The sequence below is a fragment of the Stegostoma tigrinum genome, chromosome 14 (genome assembly GCF_030684315.1).
Source record: "Stegostoma tigrinum isolate sSteTig4 chromosome 14, sSteTig4.hap1, whole genome shotgun sequence".
In the NCBI taxonomy this organism is placed as follows: Eukaryota; Metazoa; Chordata; class Chondrichthyes; order Orectolobiformes; family Stegostomatidae; genus Stegostoma; species Stegostoma tigrinum.
Window position 1 is genome coordinate 18,968,216 of NC_081367.1, and position 26,625 is coordinate 18,994,840.

A 26,625-nucleotide genomic window follows, 5' to 3' on the forward strand; every position below is an offset into this window, starting at 1 on the left:
CAGGAGTGTGTTGAATGCCACGTAATACCAAATTTTGTCACCGCATAAACAGTGTCTTGGAACACGTGGTTATCTTCAGTGTGCCATCCTGCACAACAGTCAGGATGGGTTCATTCAAAAGCTCCCCCCGCTGTTCACCAACTCTTCCTGGTGTTCTGCTCCTGTTTCTCCTTCTGCAAAAGGAGACTGAAGCGAGTGACAAGTGGAAGAAATGGAATAGGCTGAGGGGATGAAATGACAACATTTATGAAGGGAAACTGTGAGGGAGATGTTGCAATATAATGAGGGCAAGTGTAAGTGCTAGTTTTTCCGGATAGGCCGTGAGAAGAATGCTTAAAAGAGAATTGTGGGGATCTGTAAGGTATGATGGTCTGTTGTGCAGGAAAAGCTGGGAGCGTTTGGCACTTGAATGTAGATTTCATGCATATCATCCATTCATATAATTCACTTTTTCTTACCCGATTAGCTTACTGAATACACATGCAAGGAATAGCACACAGGAAGCTCACCTCTTCATGACTCCCAGCCAGCTCTCTGGTTCTGAGGCAGACATTTTCCTCCCATCTGTTGGGAATAAAATTCCCCCGCTGGCACTTACATCAAAGCATCACAAAAGAAGCCTCAGAACTGGTGGGGCAGCCTTTCCTTGTTAAGCTGTTGTCACTTAAGTTTGCCAATTGAACAGTTCCATCTGTCACTTTTGAAGGTCTCATTAAATATAAACTTCTTCAGCAAAACTGGAAGCAGCATTCTGTAAAAACCTGCCCCTCCTCCCCCCAGAGCCTCTGGGATCCTGACACTTGCTGCCATACTCCAGACTATCAGCAGGACTAGTCATCAAAATTCAGCCCTTAGAGTCTGGGTGTGCGAAGACATAAACTCCAAGTGAGGAGTTAAATCTTAACCTCGATAGTTGCCAGATAATTCTAAATGTATGGGTCATGGTTGGAATGAGGTCTGCCAGGTGGACCTTAGAGTAGGAGTTCTCTGATTGGACCAGATTAACAGCCCCAATCAGGAAGCCCTGGCTGACAGATATAAACTGGATTGTCAGGGCTCTGTTCACCCTAGGAGCTGGCTCTGTGCTAGCTGGGGTAAGTGTCTTGTGCTATGCATGAATGAATAAAGGGTGACCTGGTGATGGGATACTGACCTTTTGTGGAGTTATTTCAGTGGCGACAAGGATGGGATTGGATGCCAACACAGCTGCATTGGCAGTGCCCAGAGCGCCAACAAGGACAAAAATTATCACTAACAACTCCCCCACATTCATGGGAATGACCAAGTGAATGCTGGACTTGGTTACACGTCAATTACGTCTGTCCTTTCACTGGCTCAATGTTTTTATTCATTGTGGATACCCATTCAAAGTTGTTGGGCGTGCACACTGTTGATTCAGTGAACACTGGGATGGCAACAGAAAGCTATGAGCATCTTTTGTAATACGCAGACTCCCAGGAGGTGTTGCTCATGTGCCATCATTTACCAGCTGGGAATTTGAGTGCTTCCTAAAGTTGAATGGCATTCTGCATGTAAGGACCAGCTCCATACAATCCATTGTCCAATGGTCTGGCAGAAAGAAATCCAAACAGTGAAGGCAGGCTTAAAGAAACAGACTACAGCTTCACTTGAGACCAATCTATCCTATTTCCAGTATTATTTAGGATCACTCCTCACATAACTAGAGAGGTCTCCTGCAGAGTTGCTAATGGGGAGAAGACTCCACACCTGTTTAAACCTGATCTTCTTGGACCTTGGGGTGCCAGGGCGTGAGGTTAGAGTGGTGTCGGAAATGCCAAAGCTGGACACAAGACTCCTCTAAGTGAGACAGACAGTTTACTTCAGGGGACGAAGTTTGACATCCGAACTATGGGAGTAGCCCACATGGGTAAAAGGCATGGACAATGCAAGGTCAGGTCCCGTAGCGTAAAATGTTTGGGTAGGAGAGGCAGTCCTTAAACAAGTGGACCACACAAAAGCTGCAATCTCACAAATGAGGCAGTAACAAAACATGCTGGGTGCCTGAGAACCGTTGGAAAGTCTGTCAGAACCTGTGGTTCTTCCCCTCAGTCTAGCATCAAAGAAACCAAGATGGACACAGCAGATATCGCAGCCTTGACATCATTTCAGCTGAGACACTCCAGATGCAAGATGCAGGCTATGGTCCAGGACACACCATAAGTATCCAAGACAGAGTCAGAGGAACCAGACATAGTGCAAAAACGGCCCAGGAAAAGCTACAGGATAAAGAACGGGCCTACATCACAGGATTTAGATAGGAGGGATGTAATGATTGGAACAAGGTCAGCCTGGTGCACTTTGTAGAATGAGGACCCTATAGGAGGTGTTAGCCCGGTCCAATCAGGGAGCCCTGGCTGGTATGAGTGTCAGGGGTTTTACTCAGTATAGGCGCTGGCTCAATCAGAGAGATGTACACCATGCAAACAGACCTTTCAGTTCAACTCGTCCATGTCAATTAGAGATCTTAAATTAATCTAGTTACGTTTGTCAGCATTTGGTCCAAGGGCAGTGTTAGGTACTAGTCTGATGTAAATAAGGGGAGGCTTGGTGATGGGATGCCAGCCTTTGAGGAGTTATTTTAGTATGTGTTTTGTTTATTGTAAGTATAACATGTTGCAGCAAATTGAGAAAATCTCATGCAAAATAAGCAGAAAAGGAGGAAAACAGGTGAATACTCTAATTTGGAAAAGGTGGTTTCCAGGATGTGCCAGCATAGAATGGTCTGCAGCAGACTTCGTCTGGAACCAAAAATGCCTACAAGAGAAAAGCAACTTTTTAAATGCTAAAATCTGCAATTTTGGTTTGCAGACTTTGTCTTTAAAAGATTTTCTCCCTGGATTAGCGCAACAAAATTACTTAAACAAGCTGTCACAATGACTCAAAGTTTCCATGGTGCTTTATGGCTGATTAATTTGATACCATTTAATGCAATGATTAAGCATATCCCATGTTAATTCTGAATAGAGAAAATGGTGGCTCATTTCCTTTGGCACAATTGAGAACTAATAGTGGCAACAAGATTGTTTGCTGCATTCTTTAACATCAAGTACAGGCCAAAAAGCCTGTGTCCCAGAGGCTAATGTACATCTGTTTGAAAATGAATCATTATCATCATTGTAAGCAGCTTCATATGTTACATATGTTGTCTACAATCCATTAAACATGAAGATACATTTCCTTACGACCGTCAATGAAAGGGCTTTTACACTAATTTTAACAAAGATTAAAGGTTACATCTAAAGAGAGAGGTTATTTTGAAAGTAGTGTTTTTTTTTAAATTGAATTAAGGTGCACACTGTTTCTATACCTATACTTCTAATGCTAAAGAATGGTATTGATAGGCAAAGGTCCAAAAAAGTAGATACAAACAGGACCTGCACTTCAAAACTCATCACGAAAGCAAAGTGACTTCTAGAATACATTTCACATTTGTATATATTTAAAAGCAACCCTCCAGGTGGATAGCCGGAGTCAGGAAAATTCACAGCTTGACCTGCCTATCTCTGGGCAAAATGCATGCAAAGATCGGATTTTCATTACAGAATATATGCTGTTGTCCTGAGAAAGAATTCACAGGGGATGTGAATAAGGCTATTTACTTGGTTAGAATGAAAATAAGGTCAAGCTATCTAGCTCTCCCCACTTTACAATACCCATGCCCATTCTTGCCTATAGGCTGGTTAACCTAACACCAGTCATTGGTAAGACTTTAGAATACATTATTAAGGATGAGATCGCAGATTACTTGGAAGTACATGGTAAAACAGGGTGGAGTGGGGTCAGCATGGCATCATCAAGGGGAGATCATGCTGACAAATCTTTGAGTTGGCATTGAGCAAGTTAGACCAAAGAAAGCCAGAGGATGTGATTTGGTTGAATTTCCAGAAGGCATTTTCCAAGTTGCTGCACAGGAGGCAGCTAAATAAGACAAGAACCCCTGATGTTAGGAGTAAGGTGCCGCTACAGATTGAGGATTGGCTGACTAGCAGAAGGCAGAGAGTGGGGTTAAAGGGTCTTTTTCAGGATGGCAGCTGGTGACTGGAGTACTGCAGGGATTGGTGTTGGGACCATAACTATTCATTGTGTACATTAACAATCTGGATGAAGAAACTGAGGGCATTATTGCTAAGTTTGTGGAGGACATAAAGATGTGTGGAGGGTCAGGTAGCACTGAAGCTGCAGAAGGACTTGGACAAGCTAGGAGACTTGGCAAAAAAGTGGCACACTGAATACAACGTGGGCAAGTGTGAGGTTCTGCACTTTAGTAGAAAGAATAGTGGTGTAGACTGCTTTTTAAATGGGAAAGGCTTCAGAAATCTAAAGCACGAGGTGACTTGGGAGTCTTAGTTCAGGATTCTCTTAAAATTAATGTGCTGACTCAGTTGGCAGTTAGAAAAGGAAATGCAATGTTAGCATTCATTTTGAGATGGCTAGAATACAATAGCAGATGTACTGCTGAGGTTATATGTGGCTCTGGTCAGACATGGTGGCTCAGTGGTTAGCACTGCTGCTTAACAGCACCAGAGGCCTGGGTTCAATTCCACCCTCAGATGACTTCTGTGTGGAGTTTGCACGTTCTCCCCATGTCTACATGGGTTTCCTCCCGGTGCTCTGGTTTCCTCCCACAATCTAATGATGTGCAGGCTAGGTGGATTGGCCATCTGAAATTGCACAGCGTTCAGGAATGGGTGGAATAATTGGGGATGGGTCTGGGTTGTGTGCTCTGCAGGTCATTGTGGACTTGTTGGGCCAAAGGGCCTGTTTCCACACTGTAGGGATTCTATTAAAAAAAATTTGGAATATTCTGACCATATTCTGACCATATTCTGCCTGATACTTAGAACAAATGAGGAGGAGTTTCTTCAGCCAGAGGGTGGTGTCTCTGCGAAACTCATAGGTGCAGAAGGTTGTGAAGACCAAGTCACTGAGTTTACTTGAGACAGAGATAGATAGGTTCTTGTTTTGTAAGGGAATCAAAGGTTATGAAGAGATGGCAGGAGAATGGCGTTTCAAAATATATCAGCCATGATTGAATGCAGGAACAGACCAGATAAGCAGAAAGGTCTCATTCTGCTCTTATACCATATGGTCTAATACCATGCCTCTTCATCCAATTCCCCTGGCTCCTTAGCTTTACCAATGCCAGCCGTGATACCCATCTACAACCCATGGTCTTTCATAGTTCCTGGCCTATAAATGCATTAATCATTCAGATCCTTCAAAGCATCAATACTGTGCAATTACCAGAAAAATGATGAGAGCTAAATCTATTAATCAAGCAACATTTTCCCTGGAGCTCAGTTGTGTCAACAGTCTAACTGGTGTCTGAGCTCAGCTTCATTTTGCAGTCCTGGCTGGGAACCCCAGACATCTATTAGAGTGTTGAAACAGTTGCACCCCAGGCCTGTAGTTTAAAAAAAAGTGAAAAGTTATTAATGAATGACTATTTTCAAAGCATTTTTAAAAAGGACATTTTTACTCCATGGTTTATTTGGTCTATACAGTGTACATTGAATGACCGAGAATGGAAATTCCATAGCTTGGCATGGGATATGGAGTTAGTGGCTGGCACACTGAGGACCTTTTCTATTTACTTTTCCTGACTGTGGTTCATGACACGACAGAAGTACCATCAACCAGATTTTCAAAAAATCCTAATACGAGATGTAGAAGTAGGCTATTTGGCTCATTCCTCGACTCAGACATACCTATCCCTACAAGAACATGGATTCATTTCTCAGTGCAGTATACAGATCCATGGCTCAGGCAACCTATCCTCTTAAAAAGGCACCAGTGAAAACCAGAAGCTCTAGAGTGGTATTGGGAATCCTGGAATTGGACTCTTCTCCCCATTTCCATCCTTCTAGTCTCCAACTCCACGAAAATCCTGGTAAATATGTCAATATGAAAATGTCCCACCACAGTTGACAAGTAGCATAATTCAATTTCTGCAAATAAGGAATGCACAATGGGGAGCCCAAAAATAAAGTCACAAATTATTCAACTTCTAGTCTTTCTGCCCCTCACATTCAAAATGAGTTAGTGATTTTTATATCTTCTAGATAAGCAACTGTAGTAAAATTGTAAAACTGTCTATAATGAATGGATTTGTAATTGCTATGCCTTGTATATGGAGGAATCTTGTCCCTCACAATTTAACATTTAGCTCAGTGGAAACATGTGGGTTGCACAAGTTTTCCAGGCAATACAATTTTAGATAGAAAATGGAAAACAAATGCTTTGAATAAACCGCTCAAGTAACCTCCAGTGGGAGTGTAAGTAGTAACTAACTGAATGAACAGGGAGTTGAGGTTGGATACATGAGGATATACAACAGCTAAAGACACCCAGGACACGGAAGTGCGCTGAATGACAACCATTTGCAGAAGTTATTGGAAAATTAAACGGCGCCAGAACTGATAATCTGGAGCACGGACAGATAATATGTTCAAGATGTATACCGTAGCCTACTTTATTGTAGCAATAGATAAACAATGATGTAGATACCTTTAAGAATAATATATATACGGATGTATTTTTAAACAATATTTTCTATTATTTTCTATTATTATTTGGTGGCAAGAACAGGAAGGCAGATTACTATCTCAATGGAGTCGTTAGGTAAAGGGGAAGTACAACGAGATCTAGGTGCTCTTGTACATCAGTCAATGAAAGCAAGCATGCAGGTACAGCAGGCTGTGAAGAAAGCTAATAGCATGCTGGCCTTCATAACAAGAGGAATTGAGTACAGGAGCAAAGAGGTCCTTCTGCAGCTGTACATGGCCCTGGTGAGACTGCACCTAGAGTATTGTGTGCAGTTTTGGTCTCCAAATTTGAGGAAAGACATTCTTGCTATTGAGGGAGTGCAGCATAGGTTCACGGGGTCAATTCCCAGAATGGTGGGGCTATCACATGTTGAAAGATTGGAGCGACTGGGCTTGTATACACTTGAGTTTAGAATAATGAGAGGGGATCTGATTGAGACGTATAAAATTATTAAAGGGATTGGACACTCTGGAGGCAGGAAGCATGTTTCCGCTGATGGGTGAGTCCAGAACCAGAGGACACAGTTTAAAAATAAGGGGTAGGCCATTTAGAACAGAGTTGAGGAAAAACTTCTTCACCCAGAGAGTGGTGGATATATGGAATGCTCTGCCCCAGAAGGCAGTGGAGGCCAACTCTCTGGATGCTTTCAAGAAAGAGATAGATAGAGCTCTTAAAGGTAGTGGAATCAAGCATTATGGGGATAAGGCAGGAACAGGATACTGATTGTGGGTGAGCAGCCATGGTCATAATGAATGATGGTGTTGGCTCGAAGGGCCGAATGGCTTACTCCAGCACCTATTGTCTATTAAGTGTTCTTAAAAAAATAAAATTTACAGAAAACCATAAAATAGCTGCAGTCCACATAGATCCTTCACCAGACTTAGCACATCTCTGACAGAAGATCATGGGGTCAAGCCTCAACCCTAGTGACTCCAGTTCACAATCTAGATTGACACTTGAGGCATTGCTTTATTCAAATACCCGTCAGAAAAAAATTAAAGTTCCTTGACAATATCAAAAGCAGGGTAGGTAAAGGGGAACCAGCACATGTGGTTCATTTGAATGTTCAAAAGACATTGGAGAAAGCACAACAGGAGGGCTCATGATGTGACGAGTATTATATTAGCATGGACAGCAGGTTAGGGTTAGTTTTTGGGTTAAGCCAACTAACAGGAACAAATGGGGACAAATGGGCTATTTCAGTTTGGCAAATTGCAACCAGCAGAATATTATTTAATGTGGATCCTCACCAGAATCCCCAACATGGCAATTTCAACAGAAATACACTACTTCTTGTGCATGGCCTTCTTGAATGTAGATGTGTACTGATGGATTCCTCCAATGTTGTGGTTGTCCTTTGAGGTAGGGTTAAGACATTTGGACCTATCCTCAAGTACAAGATATGGGGAGCAATTTTCCCCTCCCTGGGGGTGGTAAAAAGGTGAAATAATTGAAAGAATTGGCTGTGGGGAGAGATGTACACCCTCTCAGCAATTAAATGCTGAGAAAGGCGGCTTACAGAGTCACCAGCAATTAAGATCCTGAGGCGGTTATTTAATAGGTCATTAAAGGCTGAAAATTGCTTCCCCTCCACCCCCTGCCAAGTATCGGTCTTCCTGGTTGCTGAGAAAGTTTCCTACTGGGAAATCAGGGTGATCTGCTGACCAAGTTAAGATGGCAACACGATTGAATATATGGATGGCAGACAAAGGGCGACTTCTGAAAGCCAACTACCCCCATCCTTGCCTCCAATCCATCTCTCTCCATGACAAGATGACAAAGATCATCCAAATTTTCACCAGAAGATCTCCTGAGGAGGCCTTGATTGGCAGACTTCGGTTCAGAAACTGCCAGCCTCTAGTTGGCTGGCAACATGGATGAGAAACTAGCCCTTGCTCTGTCAGCTCTTTGAGCGGATTTGGCAGGTGACCAGTTGTGTTTTCTCACCAATAGAGGTGCCATTTAAGATGCTTGTCCCATACAAAGGGAGTGACAAAAAGCCTCAGCTGTTATCTTTACTGAAGCTTAGCATCCAATCTATTCGGCTGGAGAGAATATTTGCCTTTGTGAGGAATCTAGAGCCAAGAGCATTGAATATCAGAATGAGAGGTCTCCCACTTAAGAGCAGAAATTTTGTCTCAGAGGGCCATTAAGTCTTTGGATTTTACTACCCAAGAGAACACAAAGTTGAATTAGACAAATCATTGATTTACAAAAAAAAACAAGCAGCAAACAAAGATTATGGGGGCAGTAGACAGGAAAGTGAAACTAAGGCCATAATTAGATCAACCATGAACTGATTGAATGGCAGAGGAGGTTTAAGGGACCAAACAACCAGTTCGAGTTTCTTTGACACTTATTTTAGGCAATGTCACCTCAAGGATGAGATGTTGAACAATCAATATTCTAAAAAGGTGTGTGCAAACTCAATTCAATCGTATTATTTGAAGAAAACTGAGCCACCCGGAGGTTGCAGGAACAGCAACTCATATTCCGCTTCGGAAACCTGCAGCCTGTATCAATGTGGACTTCACAAGCTTCAAAATCTCCCCTCCCCCCACAGCATCCCAAAACCAGCCCAGCTCATCCCCTAGCCCCACTGCATCACAAAACCAGCCCAGCCTGTCTCTGCCTCCCTAACCTGTTCTTCCTCTCACCCATCCCTTCATCCCACCCCAAGCCACACCTCCATTTCCTACCTACTAACCTCATCCCACCTCCTTGACCTGTCTGTCTTCCCTGGACTGACCTATCCCCTCCCTACCTCCCCACCTATACTCTCCTCTCCACCTACCTTCTTTTCTCTCCATCTTCGGTCCGCCTCCCCCTCTCTCCCTATTTATTCCAGAACCCTCACCCCATCCCCCTCTCTGATGAAGGGTCTAGGCCCGATACGTCAGCTTTTGTGCTCCTGAGATGCTGCTTGGCCTGCTGTGTTCATCCAGCTTCACACTTTGTTATCTAGGATTTCTCCTGGTGCCTTTGTTAACGTTACCAGGATAGATGATCTGATAATATAACTCTGAAAATGGAGTAATCGTTTAACAATGATATCCTTTTGAGTTCAGACTTGAAAGTGCTATAAAATGCAAATTCATTTATCACAGTGGGTTCACAGTGGTTTTCATACATTTAGCGTTGAAGGCATTGCATAAGAGAGAGAGTATGACAGAAAGAACACAATTCAATTGGAGGGATAGAGAAAGAGACAGACATAAAAAAAAGACATAAAAAAAGACAGTGAGACAGTGACACAGAAAGAGATAGAGAAAATGAGAGAGAGTGCAGCTCACACATGGCTAAAGTTCTTTCCCAGTTGGCACAAAGATTTTGGTTGCCATTTGTTTATACAAGTGTTCCTGAGGTCATGTTGGATTGTGTGCAACGGCAGGTGCCAACTTGTACAAGTCAATTTAAAGCAGAGGGGAGACAAAAAATCTTTGTTTCCACCAAAGGAAGTTAAAAAGGAAGCTTGAGTCTCAACCAACTCAGGTTGACACTGAAGTGCATGTTAAGCACACTCCAGTACTGTTAAACCATTCTAAGCTTAGAGTTATATCAATTAGGGTGTTGGTTTTGAGAGATGAGCTCAGCAGCTTTACTGGAATCATGATTAACACTGCCAAAGCAGAAGGCCGTTGACTGCCCAGGCCCCCAGCAAATTTCTAAATCTCAGCTGTTTGTTGCTTCACAATGCAATGGTGCACAGATGGGTTAGTTTATCTTTAAGCTACCAATAATCAAACCTTCTCAAATTGCTAGACAGGGAACAAGCCTCGAACGGCCAAATGGCCAACTGATTACTATTTTCTACATTTCACACAGGTGTCCAGCATACCAGGATCAGCCAATTTAGGAAATTAGAAGAACTGCTACGCACAGTTGAAAGACAGCAGTTAAGCTCACAACGAGCCAATGAAAGCCATGGACGAGAGGCCAAAAAATGTTCCTATAGGTCTGCAGGCCTTCAATATCTGTTAGAAGATGGCTGCTTGGCATCAAAACCAGTAAGCCAACATTCCAGGAAGATTGTAAAGCTCCTACACATCCTTGTTTCCAATCACTCGGCCATGATGCCTTATGCACCCATGGTCTGGGCTCCTGTGGCCATCTTCTGGTTCAAATATGTAAACTATACATGGACAGCAAGCCAAAATGGAGGTCAATAAATCCCCTCATCCAGATTCTGCCTCTAAGGTAACGCTCCCATTGATTTAATTTTAAAAGGGAAGATAAAGTATCTTTTTCAGGTGGAATGAAGTAATTATTCTCATCCCAAAGACATAAATGCAAAGTATAAATTGTTGACTTACATAGCAAGCGCTAATTTATTATATATACCTTCAACAAAGAGTGGAACAGCTTCTTCGTTGATTCCAAAGATTACAAGAGATAGGGACCAATAACATAAATATCAAAGAGTTTAATACCCCTCTCCAGTTTAAACCAGCCTTGGACTTTCCAACTTTTACAGATGACTACACATTACTCATGAGGGTTAGGCAATGGCCCAGTGGTATTATTGCTGGACTGTTAATGCAGAGACTCAGATAATGTTGCGAGGACCTGGATTCAAATCCTACCATGGCACATGGAACAACGCGAATTCAAAAAAAAGAAATCTGGAATTAAAAGTCTAATGATGGCCATGAATTCATTGCCAAGTGTTTGGGGGGAAACCCCTATCTGGCTCACTAATGTACTTTCTGGAAGGAAACTGCCATCCTTGTCTGGTCTGGCCTACATGTGACTCCAGACCCACAGCAATGTGGTTGACTCTTAACTGCCCTCTAGGCAAGTAGGGATGGGCAATAAATGCTGCCTAGCCAGTGATGCCCACATCCTGTGAACAAATAAAGGGGACCCATGAGATTGAAAGTTGCTCTGGGACAGTCTACGTGGAAAAACTATGAGATATCTGTTGTGTAATGTTCGGAAGTCTTGCTATGTTTTACCAATTGTCGTTTGGCATATTGTGGAAGTTTTAAAAATCGCATGACACCACCCCATTTGGTACGCAATTGCTAAACTCCTGCGACAACAGTGTGGAGCTGGAGGAACACAGCAGGCCAGGCAGCAACAGGGGAACAGGAAGGTTGATGTTTTGAGTTGAGAAATGGGGAAGGGGAAGGAAACTGGGAAATAAATAGAGAGTAGGGGTGGGGCTGGGCAAGGTGATAAGTGGGTGCAGGGAGGGAGTGGTGGGGATTGGGCATTGGTATTGGGATGGGATGTGTGTGGAGTTGAAGTGGTTGGCAACCGGAAGGAGCTGTCGTTCGTTGTGTACAGACCCTCTACAAAATGGTGTCCAAGTCTATGCTTGGTCTCACCAATGTAGAGGAGGCCACATCGGGAGCAGTGGATACAGGAGACCGAGTTGATGGATGTACAGGGGAACCCCTGTCGGATAATGGAAGATCTGTCTTGGGCCTTGAAAAGAGGTGAAGGGGGATTGTAGGGGCATGTGTAGCACTTCCTATGACTGCAGAGCAAGGCACCGGGGGTGGTGGGGTTAATGGGGGGTGTGGAGCAGACAAGAGAGTCAAAGAAAGAGCGGTCCCTACAAAAGGCAGATGGGATGGGGCAGGAAATATCTCTTCAGTTTTTTTTTATTCATTTATGGGATGTAAGCATCGCTGGCTGGCCAGCATTTCCTGCCCATCCCTAGTTGCCCTTGAGACGATGATGGTGAGCAGCTTTCTTGAACTGCTGTATTCCTCCTGATGTGCGTTGACCCACAACGCTATTTGGGAGGGAATTCCAGGATTTTGACCCAGCTCAGTGAAGGAACAGCAATATATTTCCAGTCAGGATGGTGAATGGCTTGCAGGGGGATTTGGAGTTGGTGGTGTTCCCATATGTCTGATGCCCTTGTCCCTCATGATGGAAGTGCTTGTGGGTTTAGAAGCTACTGTTTGAGGATCTTTGGTGAATTTCTACAGTGCATCTTGTAGATAGTCGACACTGTTGCAACTGAAAATCAGTGGTGGAAAGAGCGAATGCTTGTAGGTGTAGTGCCAATCAGGCTGGCTGCTTTGTCCTCTTTTGGTGCCAAGCTTTTTGAGTGTTGTTGGGGCTGCAGTCATGCAGGCAAGTGGGGAGTATTCCATCACACTCCTGACTTGTGCCTTATAGATAGATGGTGGGCAGACTTTGAGGAGTCAGGAGGGGAGTTACTTGCCTCAGTATTCCTAGCTTTTGGCCTGCTGCTGTAACCACTGTGTTTACGTGGGGAGTCCAGTTGAGTTTCTAGTCAATGATAACACCCAGGATGATGACAGTGGGGGATTCAGTGATAGTAACACCATTGAATGTCAGGGGACAGTGGCTAGATTGTTGCTTATTGGTGATGGTTGTAGCCTGGCATTTGTGTGGTGGGAAAGTCATTTGCCACTTGTCAGCCCAAGCCTAGATATTGTTCAGATCTTCTTGTATTCGAACATGGACTGCTTCAGTATCTGAGGAGCAATGAATGGTGCTGAACATTGTGCAATCATCGGCGAACATCCCCACTTCTGACCTTCCGATGGGGGGAAGGTCATTGATGAAGGAGCTGAAGATGGTTGGGTCTAGGACACTGCCCTGAGGAACTTCTGCAGAGATATCCTGGAGCTGAGATGATTTTCCTCCAACAGGCACAACAATCGTCCTATGTGTCAGGTATGACTCCAAAAATTGGAGAGTTTACCCGCTAATACCCACTGATTTCAGTTTTGCTAGGACTCCTTGAAGTCACACCTGGTTGAATGCAGCCTTGATATCACTTCACCTCTGGAATTCAAATCTTTGGTCTATATTTGAACCAAGGCTGTAACGAGAACAGGAGCTGAGTGATTCTGGCAGAATCCAAACTGGGCATCACTGAGCAGGTTATTTGAGCAGGTGCAGTTTTATAGCACTGTTGGTGACAACTTCCATCATTTTACTGATGATTGAAAATAGACTGACAGGGTGGTAATTGGCCAGGTTGGATTTGTCCTGCTTTTTGTGCACAGATACTCGGGCAACTTTCCACATTGCCGGGTAGATATCAGTGTTGTAACTGTACTGGAACAGTTTGGCAAGCAGGCGGCAAGTTCTGAAGCACGAGTCTTCAGTACTATTACTGGAATGTTGTCAGGGACCACAGCCTTTGCAGTATCCAGTGCCTCCAACCATTTCCTGATATCACGTAGAGTGAATTGACTTGGCCGAAGACAGATATCTAATGCTGGGGACCACTGGAGGAGGCCGAGATGGCTCATCCACTCAGCACTTCTGGCTGAAGATTGCTGTGAATGCTTCAGCCTTATCTTTTGCAGTGATGTGCTGGGCTCTTCCATCATTGATGATGGGGAAATCTGTGCAGCCCCCTCCTCCAGTGTAGGTGGCGGAAGTGGTGGAGAATGATATGCTGATTGCAGAGGTTGGTGGGGTGATACGTGAAGATAAGAGGGATTCTGTCTTAAAATCTTTGTTGAGGGGAGAGGGTGTATGAAGGCAGAAGTGTTGGAAATGTAAGAGATGCAGTTGAGGGCACTTTCGGTCGCTGGAGGGGGCAAGTTACGGTCCTTGAAATAGGAGGACATCTGGGATAATTGGGAGTTGAATGCCTCATCTTGGAGCAGATGCGGCGGAGGTGGAAGAATTGGGAGTAGCGGATCGCACTCTTGCAAGAGGGTGGGTGAGAGGAGGTGTAGTACAGGTAACTGTGGGAGTCGTTGGGCTTGAGATAGACGTCAGTTTCAAAGCAGTCACTAGAGATGGAGATGGAGAGGTCCAGGACAGAGGTGGTGGTATCAGAGATGGTCCAAATATTTTCTTTACTCTGTGCACAGGTAAGTTTTAAAAGGGACCGCAGAGTTCTATAAGCTAGTGGTCCCATGGGTTGCAAGGATTCATGAGTGTAGAGACAGGGAAGGGTGAAACCAGCAAGGAATTTGGGAATAGGGATGAGCGAATTTTGATCAGTGAACATAAGGGTAATGGAGGAACAGATCTTGGTGAGAGAGCATAAATGCTGCAGAGTGTTGGCTGAGTTCAAGATTTTTGACGTTGGGTTGAAAAGTGCTCATAAAGTTGATGAACTGTTCAAGCTTCTCGTGAGAGCACGAGGCAGCACTGATACAGCCATTGCTGTAGCAGAGGAAGAGGAAGACCTGACAACCTGCCCATCTTCTCTCCCACCTATCGCCCCACCTATCCCACTGACCAATCCCTACGACTCCCAACCTGCACTCACCTATCACCATCCCACCTCCCTTCTCCAGCTCCACCCCTCCTGTCTCTATTTGTTTCCCGGCTCCATTCCCCCTCCCCATTTTTGAAGAAGGGTCCTGACCCAAAACACCTGCTCCTCTGATACTGCCTGGCCTGCTGTGTTCCTCCAGCTCAACACTGTATTGTCTGTGACTCCAGCATCGGCACTTCTTGCTATCTCTACCAAACTCCTGTTCTTCTTCAATGTATCTAATCTGAAGTTTTCCCTTGCCAGTTGACTTTGTCTTGACTTAGTAGTCAAGCTGCCCTCCAAGCACCCTTCTCCTACTCTACCACTTTGTAGGTTCCTACATTCTTAAGGAATGGACTATTCCAAATGCGGCAATGCATTTTCCTCTGGATTACTTACAGGAGAGTAAGGATATTTTGTGTGCAATTTCTGAAGACTCCAAAAGTCAGCAACCCAAACTTCACCCAAGGAAGTAAGAGAAAAAGATGTTACTCAGAATATGATGCATAATCCATTTTTATCAAATCAATTTCTGGTATGGATGATCAACATTTTTCATTATTCTGTGAGTCTAGCTGCATTTTCCCACTACAGACATGCTTAGAAAAGCTTTCCAGCAAGGGCAAAATCATTCTTTATCAAGGCCACATGGCAATATGAATCTTTTGAGTTTGTTTTTGATAAATAAACATTGATATTTCTGTTTTTGTGTTCCTTATTCATAATTATATATTTGCCACTATATTACTGACATTGAAAATGCAAATTAGACAACAGTTATGTTTGGTAAAAAAACAGAAAACAATCCATAATGGATCTGCTAAAGCAAAACCATTTGCTGAACAATGTACTGTAATTAACAAATTAGAATAAGCAGACTTAGCAATAGCAGTAATATTATAGGATTGGAGGAAGGATATACGAAGGTACATCATGGCAAATTACAGTGCAGAAACAACTTAAAGGCTTGGTGACAGATTCAAGAACGACATGTTTAACATTTATAAGTGATAATGGCAAATGTTTAGTAGTCTGAAACTAGGACTATAGGGCATCGCCTCACAATAAAGGGAAGCAGATGTCGTACTGAGGTCAGGAGGAATTTCTTCACCCAAAGGGTTGAGAATCTGTGGAATTCCCTGCCCAATGACGTGGTTGAAACTACCTCACTGAATGTTTTTAAGGCAAGGCTAGATAAATTTTTGACCAGTAAAAGGGATTAAGGGTTATGGTGAGTGGGTGGGTAAGTGGAGCTGAGTCTCAAAGATTGGCCATGATCTTATTAAACGGCAGGGCAGGCTCGAGCGGCCAGATGGCCTACTCCTGCTTCTAGTTCTTATGTTCTTATGTTTATATATAATTATTTAACAAGATCAACTTTCAAGGGTATCCTCATTAAATTCAGCCCAATTTGTTCTAGTACCTAAGATAATAAAATGTGAGGCTGGATGAACACAGCAGGCCCAGCAGCATCTCAGGAGCACAAAATCTGACGTTTTGGGCCTAGACCCTTCATCAGAGTGCTCCTGAGATGCTGCTGGGCCTGCTGTGTTCATCCAGCCTCACATTTTATTATCTTGGATTCTCCAGCAGCTGCAGTTCCCATTTTAATTGTTCTAATATCTACACTGCATTCAATTCTGGACTCCTGCTGTAGGAAGGATGTTGTGAAACTTGAAAGGGTTCAGAAAATATTTAAGATTGTTGCCATGGTTGGAGGGTTTGAATTACAGGGAGAGGCTGAACAGGCTGGGGCTAATTTCCCTGGAGCATCAGAGGTTGAGGGGTAACCTTATTGAGGTTTATAAAGTCATGAGGGGCATGGATAGGATGAACAGCCAAGGCCCTTTTCCCAGAGTAAGGGAGTCCAAAACTAGAGGACATTGGTTTAAGGTGAGAGAGGGAAGATATAAAAAGGGACCAAAGCGCCAACATTTTCACACAGTAGCTGGTAGGTGTATGCAATGAGCTGCCAGAAAAAGTGGCAAAGGTAGGTCCAATTACAGCATTTAAAAGGCATCTCGATGGGTATATGGATAGGAAGGGTTTAGAGGGTTATGGGTTAAATGCTGGCAAATGGAACTGGATTAATTTTGGCTATCTGGTTGGCATGGATGAGTTGGATCAAAAGGGTCTGTGCTGTAAAATTTTGAGACTCGAAATTAGCTACTCTATGATAAGAAAAGATTATAAACCAATAATCTCTCCTTTTTATGGGGTGAATAAATAGTTATATATCAGCTGTTTCCCAAGAAACAAAATACTACATAGCCAGTTCAGGAGTCCTCTTAAATAAACCTCTTCAGCACTCATTAGATCAGGCGAACTCCGGGGGGATTAAAAATTCCTCCACAGCTGGCTGCTGATTTGCTTAAAAATGCAAAGAAAGCAGGAGGTGAAGAATAGAAGAGTGATTGAGATTCACAACTTGGATACACATAGTTTAAGTCTTTACACATACTAAGACTGTGACAAAGGTTTAGGGCTTTAAATCCAGGCAAATACATCTTGTTGGTGTTAACAATGATAATTTACAATTCATAGTTTTCAACAGCTATTTGGCTAAGCACATATACTTAACATTCTGTTATTGAAGGAGACTATCCCAAGTTTGGATTGCAATTACTGACTTTAACATTATGTAGGCAGTGTAAGTTTAAGAAAATATTGGTCAAATATTACAAACAGACACTACCAGTGCAAATACTTCTGCAGAAATTCCAATTATGGTGCTGTTTGGATCGTTTCAGAATTACTGGGAAAGAAGATCATGATGCAATACGGTAAAGATATAAAACTTGCTTGATTCCCTCACTAAACAGCTGAATAAGAACCATAGGAATTTAGTCTCTTCATATCAAACAGATTTCTTGTCTTTTAAGACCAGAAATAAACTGTTTATCCTTTTTCTAGACTGACTTGAGCTTTAACATTGTTGACTGAACAGTTGTATATTTTTACATCAATTTGGTCACGTGGCCCAGACAAGTTACAAGATATTCACCTCATACAAAATTACATCCCTCAGTAAAACTTAATAAAATGAATATGCATTTTGCAAGTGTTAATAAAAATCAATGATTATTTTCTCCCAATTAATTCAGAATTTTACCATTTAAAGAATTTGGAGCACTTTCTAAGAAATATGAAAGAACAGATGTAGGCAATAATAAGCTATAAAGGTAGGTGGTTGGCGCAGAGGCAGGAATGGGTAAAAAGTGGTACAACATTCCACAATAGGTTTATTACAGGCACACAAAAATATTTTGTTTCATTTTCATTGTGGTTTGCAACATAAACTCCAGTATTCAGTGAACACCTAAGGAAGTTTGCTCTATCCATCTTGTTAACAACATATAGTTGGACAGGGTTATTATTCCCCTCCTCCTCCATTTACTGTTCCATCTATCACAAACATTTCATTTCTCCTCCAAAGTTGAGAAACTAGATCTCCCTGCACTAACACTCAATGTTGCTTTAAATAGGTTTTACACATCTGCCAGGCAGGAAAGTTAAAAGTAACAAGAAACAGAAGTTGCTGGAAAAGCTCAGCAGGTCTGGTTGCCTCTGTGAAAAGAAGTCAGTGTTAACTTTTTGGGTCTGGTGACCCTTCCTCAGAAGCTAAAAATAACTACTGCATGAATGGATTGTATATATGCCCTGAGATGAAATACTCACACTTCCACTGGACAAATGCTGATTACAGTCACAAATAATTCAAAGGGACATTTGTGGAAAACATATCGATTGTATTAATTTACATATCTCCATATTCTCACCTCTCTGAAATTCAGCTTTCCATCAAAATCCTCATCTACTTCTTTGATCATTTTTTTCAAGCCAATGTGAGTCTGAGGGGCTCCAAGTTTCTCCATCATCAACTTTAGTTCCATCAAGTCAATAAAGCCATCCCTTCCAGAGTCATAGCTGTGGAAGAATACAGCAAACAATGAGTTAGACACAAGGCAACCTCATGTTTGGCTGGGCGGTGGAAGGTGGGATTGTTTGGATGGGAGATGAAGCTGCAGAAGAGAAGATATTTATGAAATTAAATAGAAATAGTGACAAATTAGAATATTGTTTGAAACAAACTACTGCTTCAATGTTGTTAAGTTCTTTTCACCAAGGTTGGATTTCAAACACTATCACTTTGGGCCAAAGAACACTCAGTTACCCATTTATTGCAGTCTTCAATTAGACAAAAATATCTTACTTTAAGGGTTTAATTTTATTGAAAATGCTTGCAAATGGAATATAAAATGTGAACATATTTAATAAACAAACATCCAATAAGTCTCTTAACAAGAGAAAGAAATCCTGAACATATGATAAACTAGCATTATGTTAAAAGACTCAAGGTACTGGAGCCATTTCCACTGGAAAAGAGAAAGTGGAGCAAGATAGAGGGAGTCTTTAAAATAATGTATCATTTCAATCATCTCTCCCTACTCACTCTACTCCATTTGGTGATTTAAGTGAGAAAGGGACGGTTTAAGAATAAGTCAGAAGACAGGTTAAGAGAAATTTCTTAACACAGCATTGCTGTGCACAGAATGCTTTCAGGCTAAGTTACAGGTCAGTACATATTAAAGAGAAAAGGTATTTGAAAACAGAAAGGTATTGGGAGAGAGATAACCCAGCAGCAGGATTAATTTGTGGATTGTTCCAGCAAAGAAACACAAACTCACATTGCAAAAAAGTGTCTGTCCTGACCACAGTATGTCCCAAAAAGTACAGCAGGCAATGAATGGTTGGACTTCAGAGCATCTTTTGCAGATCAGGAGAATACACCAACTTATCCAGAGAAGTGATACCTAAATTTAATCCAAGGATATGTGCGACGTGAATCCAATTTATGGCCATGATGGCCAGTGACTATATTAACTATTTAAGAAAAAATTACTACAGCAATCAGACATTAGCATTTATGAGTGAATTGAAATCAAACTTTTTTTATTTAATTGAATATCAAAACCAAAAAAAACTATTATTTTGAATAGCAAACAAATGCTGTATTTCTGCTCACTAGAGTGAACAGTTAGACTTTGCAAAATTTCCCTTCATTAGATGTGCAAGGCCAGCAATCTTCCTCAAAATTTTACCAAAGAATTAATTTCGTTTAGCAATGGAAAATTTGTGTCACTGACTAAAGTGGCAAAAAAAGGTGTAAAAACAAAGTACCATTACTGCTCAGGAATAGAATATTGATAACAGACAATGGCTCACTGACAGCAGCATTAGTCAACCCTTTAAAATAATGGAGAGAGCAGTAGTTCCACAAGGTTAGCTGATGCGATAGAATATCTCAGGAACTGGACACTTAGCACCAGCCTAGCCATTTTGTTCAGTGGAAGAATTAGAGGAGCCTCCTGTCATACACGTTAAATCTGATCAAGGAAGGAAATTAATGTGTCACCAAATACGCTCAATCTTTGTTCGAATTGTAATTTGTAAATAATTAATGTCCCCAGTTTTGCAATCAAGCTTCTCAGCATACTAGGTTGATGCAACAATCCCATTTAGGGGTAGAACAAGGGCAGAAAAAGACCTGGGATCATAGAAGGTGGCTTCAGTGTGTGAATGAATAACAGCTTCAGGACGTTCAAAACCGATGTCACTAATGCATACCGTTGTTTAAAATTAAGTAACCCACCACTTAGACAGGTTGCCAGAGTGAAATTAACCAGATGCCAAGAATTGCAAGAGCAATGAATTGCTCTTCTTTATGAGCCTGGTGGCATTTGCACCATTCCTTTTCATACACAATGAGACTTAGTAACAAAACTAAAGAGTTGGCAGGGAAGGGGAAAGCAAGTTACTTATGTTAATCAATTTATGGAAATATCCAACTGGGAAACTTGTCCAATTTGTTTGGCTCTTACCTTCATGGAAGCTCTGGACCAGGTTTTCCTGCTACTAACAGGCTGATAGCACTTGCTATTATATATGCGCGACCTTCTCAACAATTGCACGTAAGGAGCAGTTGTGCAGCAATGTTCGGGCACAAAGTCTTATACCCACATCAGGAGCACTGAGGTAGGACAACTCTCAGCTCTGTAGTGCATTGTGTGTTATGTGGACTGGGTGGGCAATGCTTTGTTAGGCACTAGTGGGCGTAGGTTTGAGGTGAAAGAGGAAAGATTTTAAAGGGGCCTAAGGGGCAACTTTTTCCACACAGAGAGTGGTGTGTGTGTGGAATGAGCTGCCAGAGGAAGTAGTGGAGGCTGGTGCAATGACAACATTTAAAAGGCATCTGGATGGGTAGGAAGGGTTTAGAGGGATACGGGCCAAATGCTGGCAAAAGGCACTGGATTAATATAGGATATCTGATTGGCATAGAGGAGTTGGACCAAGTTGTTCCTATGTTTTGACTCTATGATATTATAATATTATCATAAATATTCGGGGCTGCTGATGTGGGTGAAAGGTTGGCCTCTGAAGAATGAAACAAAGTTTTATGGCACAGTTTGCTCTTGCAACAAAAAAGCATTCTAGCCCTCACATACATCCATGCCAATGTGTGAAACCTCATGGTCCACATCGCCCAACAATTTCCCGAATCTCCTCATATCGTCCATGCTGCTTTATGATTCACTGAATCCCATAGCCCTCATACCTTTCGTACTGACCTATGATCCTCTACCCACACTGCAGGACAACTATTCCATCAAGCCACTTGCTCATGGCCCTTTATAGACCATATGCCAACTCAGTACCAACTGATGTCAATTATTCATATGACTAAACCCTCCCTTCCTGCCACCCAGTATCCACCAAGGGCAGATCTCATGGCCCACATTGAGATTAAATAAAAGGTTAAGAGCAGAATCTCCCCAGCCACTGAACAACGTGGGCATTGGTGAGCAGACACAAGATCAGCAGTGAGGAACATCTTGGCATCAACAGCAAAGAATCCTATGCTCCGTTAAATCTTGAACAGCGACACAAGGTTCTCATTAGTGAGTAAGAAGTGGTTATTTATATGCATTAAGATCTTGTTATTTAATTGCACCTTACTTATATGCAATTTCCCACTCTGCCAGATAGAACCTAGATAGTGACAATTCCCAACATGAATATCAGAGCAGGTACTTGATGACTCCAGCTCACCTCTTGCTCCTCCAGACCACCATCTAGGACACCAGTCAAGGTCTCAGCCCATGCTCCTGAGGGTAGAGAATACAAACAACCCTTGTCCCATGTCAAGGTTTGTGGACATGAGGCAGTCTCATTGCACTCTTGTGGCACAACTCTGCTCCATGTGCAGCACAACTCTACATTTTCATGGTGCACTCTGGCATCTTTCATTGGAATGCTGGCATAAGAATAGTTTGTGCCCGGTGATTGGAACCTACCTAACAGATTTGACTAAGCTGCAACTCAGACCTGTGCCTGCTCTTAATGCTCATGTAATTTGTGCCTGTTTGAATGCTCACAGCAGCCATGCAATGCCTGGCCTCTCCATGCTGTGGCCCCACTACCAGAGCTAAAATGCTCACAACCCTATTGTTTTATCTTGCGTTTTAACATAGATACAGAATCAGATAGCTTGTCATGGCTATCAGCGATGTTTTCTCTTAGCTACATGACCACACACACACAGCCTTTCCGAGGTTCTGCACAAGGCAATCAGTGTGCTAGCATTGACTTTCCGAAGACCGAGCTGAACACAGACGTCTGAGAGTTTGTCTAAGATCCATGCAGAAGAGAAAAGCAGGAATATAGATTGTCAGTCATAATGAGTCAAGGGGTACGCATGTTCCTGTATGATACTGTGAGGCAATATTAATATCACTTGTATAGCACATGCCATCACCTCACGGTGACAAATGTAATACACGTGTTTCAACCAATGGCCATGTTTCAAAGAATAAAGGTAAGTATTCCTCGGCAGGCCAAGGAGCTCACCCTTCAGTCAGGGCCCTTGGCAGAGTAAGTTAAGTATAGCCTCCAATCTCAGTCCACTGCCTGGGTGTCATCCCCAAAGATCCGGTGAAAATAGTCAGAGAGTCAGAGAGCTGCATACGGATTAGTCTGGGGTCTGGTCATTCATGAGTTAGAGCTGCCGATCCAAGTTAACCAAGGGCTGGGCCACTATTAATCATAGGGATCGGTCCACCAAACATCAAGGGATTGGCGGGAGGTGTGTGGCAACACTACTGAGAAAGGGAAACTAAGTATCAGCACCCCACCACCTGTCATCTCTCTCTCTGCCGTAAAATGTGTCTTTTCTTCCCAGAATGAGACAAAGGGAGGGACTAAGTATGACATAAGTGGCTGGAAGAAAAAGGTGGATGCATCCAGAGTGTGAGAATAGGAAGTTTAGAAGGCATGCAACAGTGAGAATGGTGAAGTGTGAGCACTGATGAGAGAAGTTGGTGATGTAGCAGACATAGAGAGAGACAGTGAGGGGTAGCAGAGAGATGATATTGGAACTTACCCTTTCAGAACAGGGATGACCATAGACCTTCTTGTGTTATTGCTGGCATTCCTCCAGACTGTGAACACACTCTGACATTAATGGAAAACTTTGACTTAAGCTGACAGGTACTGGTGTTATGATCTCCTCTGCTTGTCCTGCTGGAGAGAACAGCCCTTTTTGCATCATCCCATCCATTAGGATCCCCAGATCTTTATGGGCACACTAAATATTTTCTGTCCACTATCTTTGGGACAAAACACAAGAACTTCATACAGCATCTTCAGCCGGCCAGCACTTGACCTAGTGCAGAATGCCATTTTAAACATGGCACTGTCGCCAGGAATCCCAGAATTCCCAACAATGTACAGTGTCTCTACTGACAGAAAATGGCACAGGGCTACTTTTTTTCCCCCACTCAGAATGAGGGCATCACTGAAAAGGCCAATATTTATTGCCCATTCTTAATTCCCAAATAATTAAGAGTAAAATCACATTGCCTTCCCTCAAGGACATTAGTGAACCTGATGATTTTTTTTTTCTTCTTAAAATCACCACCAGATTCATGGTCATCATTGTACTCTCAGTTCCAGATTTTTTTTTCCAACTGAACTCAAATCCACCATCTGCCATGACAGGATTCCAACCAGAACCCCAGAACATTATACGAGTCTCTGGAGTAACAGTCTGGTGATAAAAGCACTGCTCTATCATCTCCCCAGTGGAAACTACATGCAGGAAACCATCGGAGTGCAATCCATTAGTAATGAGATGGGTTTGGGAAGACAGTGTGAGAAAACATCCGAGGCCTTAGAAACTCAAAGTTGATAATTAGCTGATTAGTAGTTAAATTTGTCCCCATTATCTGTTGTTTAATTTATTACTGCAAAAAAAAACACATTTACTGCAATAACATTCCTTAAAATATATCAATTCTTATAAATGTGAACAGTTTCATTCAGAGTTCCACTCAAAGACTTCAAGCATTTGGAGCTCTTACTCAACCTGTACAATTGCAGGGACGCAGTGTGCTAATGGTAGTTGGTAAAGTTAGTCGTGCAGGACTAATTACATAATTATGATTCAGATTCCTGTCAGGGTGAGATATTAAGCAATAAGTTTTTAAAACTCTACACACAATTCCAAATATTTGAAAAAAAAGAGGCAGGAGATTTAAATACTTTACAGTATTTTTGGGCAAGTCCATTTAGTTTATCCATTTTATTTACATATATATTCATGTCTAATAATAATAATTCAAAAGGGCACATCACCTCTTATAAAGGAACAAAAACAAAGTTGCTGGAAAAGCTCAGCAGGTCTAGCAGCAGATGTGAAGGAGAAAACAGAGTTGACATTTCGGGTCCGGTGACACTTCATCAGAGTGTGTTCTGAGGAAGGAAGGGTCACCAGGCCCGAAACGTTCACTCTATTTTCTCCTTCACAAATGCTGCCAGACCTGCTGAGCTTTTCCAGCAACTTTGTTTTTGTTCTTGATTTACAGTTCTTTTGGTTTTTACCTCTTATAAAGGTGTCTCTGGACTATATCTAAATAGGTATCTTTCCTCACCAAAGTGCTTCACTAAGTTTGGCTTTATCTTACCAGGTTTAACATTGTATTTGACACTGCACTTGCAAAAATCGAATATTTTAACGCGTGCAGTTGCTTCCACAAGTTACAGATGTCCAAATTATAACCTATGTTCTCCCCCGATTGCTGTAAAAAAATTAAAAAAAAGAAATGACAGGAAGCAGAATTTCCAGTTTGGCCTCTGGTGCCATTTTTATGAGGACAGAGGGGTTCTTAGTTTGTGCAAAGATCAGTTCTCAATATTTCAATTCCATCATTCTGCGACTAACTTTGTGAAAATAGCATTTCATTGTCTGGCTCGCCATTTCAAAAAGGTATGAAATTGTTGCAACAGGGCTGAACTAGACTCGTTGCAGAAAATCAAGTTTTATCCATTTCAATCTAGCTGCCCAGCAATCAAACAGATGTACTGTCTGTTGCATTGCCAATTAATCATTATGAGTAGTATTTCTCATTCCTTCAGGTTTAAATAGTTGTTAGCGATGTTGTTAAATGTAACATTTTAAATTTGGGACGAGCAGGTAATTTTTGATCTAATCTTTGTCAGATTGGTAGCTTGGGTATATATAAACATCAGCTGCACTGTTGCTGATCCATTGTTGTGCACACTGCAATGTATTTAATTATTTGTACAGCAAATCTGTGTTATTGGCTTCTCCAATGAGGGCTCAGGAGTGCAACATTCTAATTTATGTCGTTTGTGGCCAATGTCAGCATTGCAATGAATTGTATGCCATTATGCACTGACAACTGACGGCTGACAACTTTTAGCACTTAGTCCATTAAATAAACTTACTCTATTACTGATACATCCCATCTGTGACTAATATTTTAAAGCTATTGGGCAGTACAAAATCAATCTAAACTTTGGCAGGAATCAACTTTCCAGATTCATATTTACATCAATGACCACTATTTAACCCCATGACTAGTTTCAGCCAATAAGACTAAAAAAAAGACTGCAGAAGAAAGTCAGCAACTGAAACTTCAAACACAAACCATACGCAAATTATATAAATTCAGAAACTTTTAATACAGCTACTTAAAAAGGGAGAAAATGTGGACTGCATTTGGGCAAAATAAAAGGCAGGTGAGATTTAGGAAATGCCACCAATAAAACTAAATCCACAATACAGCTAATAAGGTCCTCATTATTTTTGACATAGCTGGAGCCCTTTCAAGGGCCAGGAAGTAAATAGTTTGTCACCAGTCCTGTCATCAGTACTGTTCTCACATTAAAAAAAGGCATTAATCAGTGTTTAAAAATAACATGAGAATCTGGGAGACTGGCAAAGTACCAGGAGTAAGCAAAGATTATAAATAACTAAATATTCCTCATTAAAAATGCTGAATGAATCTGATGGCCAAAGCAAACTATTATTAGAACAGGTCAGGTCAGATCAATCCAGTAATCAATTTTGTGTTACAAAAGGGAAATATCATACTCTTTACCTTATTCTATATCTTTTAGGGTATATTTAGTTAAAGGTTATAAAGTCATAAGCAACCAGCAAGCTATAAGCTTTAAAGCACTAATTATCTCTGTAGCACTGAGGTTTTACTTGTATCCCCTGTGCACATAGGGACATGCAAAAGAAATGACGCTTTGTGCCTGCAGAACCAAGCCAAAGTGATATCAGTTCTCTGAATGATCCTATAGAATTGTCCTAATTCTACAAAATTGTCCTGTTCCAAGGCAATAGATTCCTTATCAGTCAACAATTTCAATATATCCTTCATTAATCTGCTGGGGCTCACATGTAATTTGTCCTGATATAGACATAAAAGTTCCACCAGTTTTAACCTCAAAGGAACACCTCAGTGGCATTAAAAAATAAT

At 41.9% G+C, this 26,625-nt stretch overlaps 1 protein-coding gene across 1 annotated transcript in view; it reads right to left on the bottom strand.

Annotated features, from left to right (window-relative positions):
* The window catches only part of efhd1 (EF-hand domain family, member D1), a 111,544-nt gene that overhangs the window by 16,298 nt on the left and 68,621 nt on the right, over nt 1-26,625 (bottom strand). Inside the window, exon 2 of the mRNA XM_048542911.2 lies at nt 18,556-18,703. Within this exon, the coding sequence (XP_048398868.1) occupies nt 18,556-18,703 (148 nt within the window). The remainder of the gene's footprint in view (nt 1-18,555; nt 18,704-26,625) is intronic.